The sequence below is a fragment of the Ruditapes philippinarum genome, unplaced genomic scaffold (assembly GCF_026571515.1).
Source record: "Ruditapes philippinarum isolate M1 unplaced genomic scaffold, ASM2657151v2 ctg23497_1_1_1_1, whole genome shotgun sequence".
In the NCBI taxonomy this organism is placed as follows: Eukaryota; Metazoa; Mollusca; class Bivalvia; order Venerida; family Veneridae; genus Ruditapes; species Ruditapes philippinarum.
In genome coordinates, this window is record NW_026863144.1 from 132 (window position 1) to 8829 (window position 8698).

The 8698-nt window shown below is 40.3% G+C and overlaps 2 protein-coding genes across 2 annotated transcripts; one reads left to right on the top strand and one right to left on the bottom strand.

Annotated features, from left to right (window-relative positions):
• Positions 1 to 242: 242 nt before the first annotated feature.
• Positions 243 to 1538, bottom strand: LOC132721261 (uncharacterized). Its single transcript, XM_060705541.1, has one exon. The coding sequence runs from the start codon at positions 1536 to 1538 to the stop codon at positions 243 to 245; it is 1296 nt and encodes a 431-aa protein (XP_060561524.1).
• Positions 1539 to 3168: 1630 nt separating this feature from the next.
• Positions 3169 to 4256, top strand: LOC132721262 (uncharacterized). Its single transcript, XM_060705542.1, has 2 exons — positions 3169 to 3315; positions 3837 to 4256. The coding sequence occupies exons 1-2, from the start codon at positions 3169 to 3171 to the stop codon at positions 3993 to 3995; spliced, it is 306 nt and encodes a 101-aa protein (XP_060561525.1). The 3' UTR covers positions 3996 to 4256.
• Positions 4257 to 8698: the final 4442 nt, after the last annotated feature.

Genomic DNA, 8698 nt, shown 5'->3' on the forward strand with positions numbered 1-8698 from the left:
ATCCACTGCTGGAAACGTTTACTGATTGTGTAAGACGTTTCCAGTAAGTAATTATTTGCATTCATATTTCCGGTACATATGAGAACATATGTTATACCAGACATGTGGATAATACAGTCTTAAACGCACCTTTCTGAGGTCTGGTTCTCGACTGCGGATCTTCCTCCATCGTCAGCTTGGTGCCCGCCAGATGTTTCGGCCCTTATCCAAGTACATCTGTAATGGCGGGTGGGCCCACCGTCTTACGGTGTGGAGGTTGATCGCATCCAGCTTGACTCCTCGCGTCGTAGCCACAGCCAGCTAGACGCCCGCTCAGCAGCCTGGCTCAGCTTCTGGATTGCCCGTCGCCTGTCTCTGCCAGTGGTGCCAACAGCTGTCATCAATCTACATACAGATTGTGCACAGAACCCTCTAGCGCCTACTTCGATGGGGAATAGCCAAGTCCGCCAACCTCGGTGTCGGCACTGCTCAAGTAGTTCAGTGTACTTGGCCTTCTTCCTCTCATAGGCCTCTTCACATCTCGTCTCCCAAGGTACTGTCAACTCAATGACAACGAGCTTCTTCCCTGTCTCGGACCACAGTACAATGTCTGGTCTCAAGTTGGTCTGGACGATACCCGGGAACACAAGCTTCTTTCCTAGATCGACTGACATATTCCATCCTGTGGCGCCGTCAAGGATCGATTTCTTCTGTGAAGCTTCTGTCTTCGCAGTTTCACCCGGTCTCACAAAGTTGATGTGGCCTGCCTGTGAGTTACTTCTGCGTGGCTTGTTCTTCTCCCCTTCCAGCCAATCGGCAACCTCTCTGAGGACGTTGTCGTGTCGCCAGCGATATCTGCCCTGCGTCAGTGCTGTGGAGCAGGAAGATAAAACATGTTCCAGAGTGCCTGGTTTCTTGCACAGACTGCATGTTGGGTCTGTGATTAGTCCCCATCGGCAGAGGTTAGCTGGAGATGGCAGGAGGTCATGAACTGACCTGAGGAGGAAGGATAGACGAAGTGGTTCATACTTCCAGATGTCTTCCCAGGTCAGCTTCCTTTCCATGGTTTCCCACGTTGTCCATGCACCCTGCGCACCCATCTCTACCGCTCTGGCCTGTCTCTTGTTCTCCTCTTCCTTCCGTACTTCTGACTGTATCAGGGCTCGCCTCTCAGTCTGGTTGGCTTGGCTCCATAGGAGTGTTTTGGTTGCACCAATACCTTGTCGTCCGACAGCCGTTACACCGACGATGTCCTTGTGCATGAGAGAGCTCTCCGCCTGGCTGACAGTCTCTGTCGCTGACCACTTTCTTCCAGTACGGGTAACGATCCCTGCTTCCCGGATCTGCTCATCTGGGGAGTCTCTTAGGGTAAGCACCAGTCTTGTCTTCGCCGTCTTGAATTCTTCTACCAGTGAAGATAGTGGGAGTTGCAGTTTGTTGGTTTTCCCATACAGTCCAACACTGGAGAAACTGGGTGGAATTCCAAGCCACTTGCGAAGATGTCGGCTGGTGATTCTCTCTAAGGCTTCTATTGTTGAGCTGGGTACCTCGTACAGCATCATTGGCCAGATCAGCCTTGGTAGTAAGGCATGCTGGTACAGCCAGGCCTTGAACTTCCCAGGTAGGTTGCTCCGGTCTATCTTCTTCAGCCCGTCTTCTACCTGGTTCTCTAGCTTCTTGACGTTGTCCTTGTCTACTAGGCTGGCATCAAACCACTTCCCAAGGCACTTGATTGGGTTATTCGTGATGGATGGGATCTCCTCGTTCTGTACTCGGAGCACAAATCTGTCTGTCATCTTGCCTTTCTTGATAATGAGGGAAGATCAGCTGATGGGGAATAGATCCGTATGCGTTGGCAAGATCGAGCCAAACTACTGTCAAGTCTTTCTTCCCCGTCTTCGCCTCTTGAATTAGTTGGGTGATAGCGCTGGTGTGCTCTACACAACCGGAGAAACCAGGTACTCCACCCTTCTGGACTGAAGTGTCGATGTACGCGTTGGTCGTCAGGAAAGAGGTAAGTCTTCTGGCCAGGATAGCGAAGAATATCTTCCCCTCGACATTTAGTAGCGAGATGGTCCCGGAACTGATTGACTGACTTGGAGTTCCTTTCCTTGGGCGTGAATATTCCCTCTGCTTCCTTCCAGGCTTCTGGTACTTCCCCTTTCCTCCAAACCACCTTTGAGGAGTCTCCATAGCCTCTTCAGTAGGAGTGGGCAACATCTTGTACACTTTGTACGGGATGGCGTTAGGACCAGGAGTAGAGCCCCATCGAGCCTTCTTGACGACGTCCTTCACCCTCTCCCAAAGTGGGTTCAGTGGTTACCAGTGGCGTCTCTGGAGGTAAGGCAGGATCTATCCGGTCACAGTCCCCTAGGGCGTCTTCTCTGTTGACATCTGAATGCGTATCATGCAGGTACTTCTCAACCTCTTCAAGTGGGGTCTCTAATGTTCCTGAACGCTCTTTGTCAAGCAGAGTCTTTGCAAATTTGTATGGGTTGGCTGTAAATGCAGCTCTCTTTCTTGTTCGATCCCTCGCTTTTCTCCTCTTGTTCTCAGCTCGCCGCAGAGACTTCAACTGTGTGCGCAGTGTGTCACGTAGTTGGGACAGGCAAGGCGCTGCACTTGTGAGCTGTCTCGGTACTGCTTCTTCAGCTGTCTGATTTCTTTCCTCAGGTTCTCTATGCGGTGTTGCCTCCGGTTCGGCTTTAGAGCTTCCTTGCGTTTCTTTGTTTCTTCAATCCCAAACCTCTCCCTTGCAACAGAGTATACAAGGGTGGAAAGGGTGTGTAACTTCCGGTGTACTGGACCTTGCATGGATGATTCGAGGATGATTTCTATGTCCTCGTCAAACTGTTTCCATGGTGCCTTCTCAGATGTCTTGGGCCACTTGATCTTGGGTGTTCTTGTGGTAGGCATCGGGCGTGGTCGGTCAGGGACGGCCTCTTGCTCCTGTGGTTGGCTGCTAGTGTCCTGCGAGTAATTCAGTAGCTCTAGGAGGGGGTCGTCTTCATCCATCATTGGATCCCGGGTGGCATCGTGCGCTGTCTCTTGAGCGGAGAGTTCATCAGTACAGTGGGTAGTCTCCTGACTGGAGTACTCCCATGACAAGAGTTAAAAATTAGAATTTTCATGAAAAAAATATCATTTTTTTATATGCACAATTTTTAGTATATTTAATAACCTTTTACCATGAAAACAATTGTATTTTACATACTCTTTTTACAGAACAAACTCGTTAAAACATTTGTTGAGGGACCTATGAAAAAATATCTGACCTTCCTCGAGATGCGACTAAAAGAAAACAAAGATGGTAAAGGTTTTCTTGTTGGTGACAAGGTAATTTTATTCCCTTTGATATACAGCGATTGTAATGATCATGTGAAATACATGTATTTGTAAATTTACACCAACATGAACATTACTGCCGCTCTAAGTAGTTGAACGAAGGGTGCGTGCGTGTGCGAGCGCGCGCGCGCGCGTGTGTGTGTTTTGGGTGGAGGGGGGGGAGTATTTACCCTCGCCGCCTCTATGTGAAGTACAAAATCAAATATAATAAATGTAATCAAATGAATCAAACTAGATGTAATTATCAATGCTTAAAATAAACAGTTGCTAAATATGTCATTTCCACTTTTCTTCTTCGTTGCTTTTAGATACAATAAAAATATTTTTATTCTTTTTTTTATATAATTTATATACATGTACATTGTGAGTTGCCACCAAATTACTAAATATACCTTCTTTTGCTATGTTTAGAAAAGAAACAGCAGATTGCATGCAATATGAACTTTATGCAAATGTGTGTCTTTTGACGCAAAGTTCGTCAATTGAGGCGATTATTTTCTTTATATTTTCAGCTTTCACTTGGTGATCTTGCAATTTATGATGGTCTGTCATTACTCACTGCTTTGTTAGTTAATGTGGACCCATTCGAAGGCAGATCATTACTGAAAGAGCATCAATCCCGTGTCGGAAGTGTACCGGAAATAGCTGAAATGGGTATCCACAAGACCTAAGACAAAATTTTGAAAACAGATCTATATGCCTTGTCTCATTGCTTAAGTATAAATTTATACCATAGTATTTATGTAAAATAATTCATTTTTGTGCCTAAGATAATAAACAGGAACCCATAAGATTTAAGACAAAATTTTGAAACAATTTAATTGCTATACGTATATATTTAATACTATGGTATTTTTGTACTAAAATGCATTATGCGCCTACTGTAGAATTTCATGAAAACGAGAAACAAGATTAAATTAGCCTAAATATAACTTGTATTGTGTTCATATGATTGTACTCCCTATCCTTCAATTTTCTCATTGTCTCCGTCATTTCAAAAATATACGGCTTCTATATGTAAATCTAAAATCGTTTGTCAATTTGTCGTGAAATGAACAGATTATTAGTACATGTATAAGTCGCACTTTACACAATTTCCCTATGATTCACCTAATCATTAAAATATAGTATGTACTTCCTGTGACAGTTTAGCACGTATTATTTCCCTTTAATTTACACACGCGCTTCGGATATATAACGTAGGTTGTCTCACTGTGCACCATTTTGATTTATCGATCAATATTGAAAATTTATAACCTGCATAGAAGACCATTACAGACTGTTAGATATCGGCATTTTCCGATGATCGTGCGGAGCAGATCGGAGTTCCCTAGCTAAATAACCATCAAAAACATTTTCTGCAAATCACTGGAGCTTAAATTACACAAGCCTGTAGAAAACTTTGAACCAGACTATCATTAGATACTGTACCTAAAGCACCGACTTTATTGAAGGGATGGGGCATGTAGTCGACGTCATTCCGTTTGTCTGGCTGTCCATTGAGAGCAAATTTTGGCACCACATTGTGCATAGTCCCCTTACCCTTCTCCAAAATAATAATCATTATTATAATAATAATAATTTTTTTTTTAAAAAGCAAATAAATAACAAAAATAAAAAAAAATGCTGCATGAAACTAGTGAGGCAATAAGAATGTAGAAAGGCACTGATAAATAATTCTAACTTTCGTTGTTTTCGAATTATTTCCTAATAAAGGTATATCCCAGATAGCAGACAGTAGTTGGCCCAACGTTGGGCCAATTACATTTGCTTTGTTGGCCCAACACATAATGCCAACGTTGGCCCAATGTCAATTTGCTAATTGGGGCAACGTTGGGCCAACGGTTGGTATATGGTTGGCCCAACAACTGCTTTCCTACTCTTATCGTTGGCCCTCCATTGGCCCAATGACTGGTTTTCCTTCCTATCGTTGGCCCTCTGTTGGCCCAACAACTGATTTCCCTTCTTATTGTTGGCCCCCCGTTGGCCCACTGACTGGTTTCCTATAATAAACATTGGCCCTTTGTTGGCCCAATGCCTTATTTTCTACTATCTAAGTTGGCTCTCAGTTGGCCTATCACTTTGTTTCCTACTCTTATTGTTGGCCCTCCATTGGCCCAATTACTTGTTTCTTACTACTAACGCTGGCCCCTCAGATGACAAGACCAAAAACAGCATGTCTCCTAGAATTCAGAGAGACTGTAAAATAAAAGAACATAAATATTCTAATTACTACAATTTATTTCTAAATGTTGTTCACATATCATTTTCATTTTCTTCTCTTTGTTGTTGCAACTTTTTAGTCAGTCTCTTCCTCCGCCCACCTTCCCTATCCTTGGCATATCTTAGCCACTCCTTCATTGTCTTCTCGATTTCATTATGAGTAGACCCCTGTCTACTTCCTCTTACAGCATCTGAAATTTATACAGGTTACTGATTTTATTTAAATATACACTACTAATTAGATTTACTAGTTTAAAGGCAAATAAAACTGAAAAACTGCAAACAGAGCTAAGGGATAAGACTTTGATAGTAAAGAAATATTTTAAACTACAAGTCAATAGATTTAATAGTAACAGAGATATTTGACATAATTAAAAATTTTAACCTAAAATTTTCAAGTTAAAAAGAGGCAAAATTCTGTCAAAATGCAAACAGAGTCATGATGATCATTTACAACGCAAGAGTCATATCTTACACCCACGGTGTAAAATAAATTTTTAGCACCGGCGAAATCAACTTTGAAAAAGTAAAAATACAAACCTTATATGACTGTTTTAAGTCTAAGTTTATCGAATGGTTTTTTCGAGCCTTTTCCAACCCAGTTGTATTCTAGGGCAACTTCCTGAGACACAGTGTGAGACATAACACGGCGAACATTGCTCTCCCAATTAGACATAAATTTGCTGTCTGAAATGAAATAAAAACAATTTTGCAGTCGGGTAAAGTAATTTGTGTTTAATGCGAAGTTACACTTTAAATTAAATTTACACAAAGTTTCGTATACCACTACCAAACATATTAATATAAATTACCTATTTATTACTCAGAGCAGATTGTATGAGCTTAACAGTGCTAATTGTAGTTTGTCAGTTTGTACTAACTTGCAACTTATCAAAGATTTTTTGCAGTTATCACAATAAATTCAGATGTAAAATTATGCACTTATCATATTTTAAGCTCATTAACACTGATATAATTAAATGGTTTTAATTTCATTACAAAAATCAAATTCATTCTGGCTTGTTTACCTGAAAACATCAAAGTATTTTCCATTACTAATCCGCCATTTTGTATTAATCACATGACCTGGTCACGTGGATAGTATAACAGGTTTTAAAACACTAATTCCTGCAGGTTTAAATACATTAATATATTAGAAGGGTTTATTTTAAAGATTAAAGTAAAAACTCTAGATCTACTTACATTTTTCAGTGTTGAGAAATTGCAGTCTAATTCAAATTTATTTAAATATATCTGTAAACACGTCCACGCAGCTTGAAATCAAGGGAGGGAACGGATGGGTAGTGCCAAAATGATCCATTGATTACATAACCAGAGGTTAATTAGAGTTTAGAGTGGAAGATTCCGGAGGTTTATTGTAAACATTTAGGATGGTTAATATGTTTCAGCACATGTATAATTGCCTTAGATTATACATCAGATCTTCAAGATTTCTATAGATTTATATAAATGCATCCCCTACTACTGCATAGCCTGGGCTTTGGTCATTTCTAGACTCACAAAGTAATTATTTCTTGCGTACATTTCTGATTTAATTTATATGAGTATTTCTTGAATGTGACAATATTGAAACATGGCTTCAAAAAAAACTTTATAAACTTTTGTCTTTACTCATCGTAGTGTACTGTTTATATACAGTAAAATATCTACATTCATATATGTCTTTAGAAAAAAAAATTTGGGTCAGGTGCAGTAATATATTTGACGAAAATGTATCGTTGGTCAAACGTTGGCCCAACATCTGTTTTAAAGTACATATTTATCGTTATTGGGCCAATGCAGAAATGTCGCTGGCGTTAACTTATGGTTGGTTCGACGTTGGGCCAACAACTTGATTTATAGTACATGTTAATTAGTGTTGGGCCAACGATGGCCCAACAACGATTTTCCTTTGACGATTTTCCGTGGTTGGCCCAACCACTGCATGTTTACAGGGATGATGTTATATTTTCCTTATACAGCCTGTATTTATCTATTGACCGATGTCTTTCATATTTGGAAAGACCCTAACAAATACCTGCATCATAGCATTGGGGTAAATATCAACCTAAGGTGGATACCAACCTATGGTACTTGCTACTGAACTTAAATTTTATGCAACTTAACACTTAATAAGTTGCAACAAAACTAACCTTAAACTATGGCGACTTAACTAAGCATTAATAATTGAAACTGAAATCATAAGTTGTGGCAACATAGCCATGGAGCTGAAAATGAAGTCACTGACACAACAAAAATGGCAACATCACTGACAACAAAACTTTATGTAACTTCAACATATACTAGTATTGTGGCAACTTAACTCACTATGATCAACCATGGCAAACTTAACCATTAATCGTGGTGGCAACTTAAAAATAACAATTATCAAAGTATTGCAAGCAATACAAACGTCACCTACCGATTAGAACCCTAGCAACATAATGAAGGGTCATGACCATTGTGGAAACAAAGTGATCCTTCGGAAGCATAAATCACAACAGAATTACATGAAAATTGCAGATTCGGTTTGATTGAGTCTGTACATGACAGATAATGACTAAGTGCAAATAAATTCCAAATTTAAAATGAAGATACTCGTAGAAATTCAGGTGTTAAAATTATTAATCTAATCACATATGATGTCGGTGTTAAAAATGAACATATATTTGAAATTTGAAGTAAATATGATAAACAAGATCAACAAGGAAAGGCGGGCGTTCAAACGAACGCAGCCCCCACCGGACCCAGTAACAAGAGCCAGCGGAGGACCCCCAAACCAAAATAGGACAGGGCCTTGAAAGCAATTGATAGACTAAATAAGGTAACATCAAAGCCTGTCGGCGAGATAATTTCTGAAAGCATGGACGCTAGAAATATAAGCCTTGTCATATTTTTATGATGTACTAGTTTGAAGTTAGACATGAAGAAATTTGAGTAAAGTAATAATTTCTTGATTTAACTACAAGGGGGGCATAATTCTGGAAAGAGTCCAGCTGGAGTACTGAGGTCTTTTCAATTATAATTTAAAAGATAATTAAGGATTTTGCTGCGTAAGAACTCTTCACGCAGTCACCACCGTAAGAGGTTAGTAGGACAGCTCTCTATTTATTTCCTATTGTCGAGCTTAAAATGTTATGCATAATTTCCA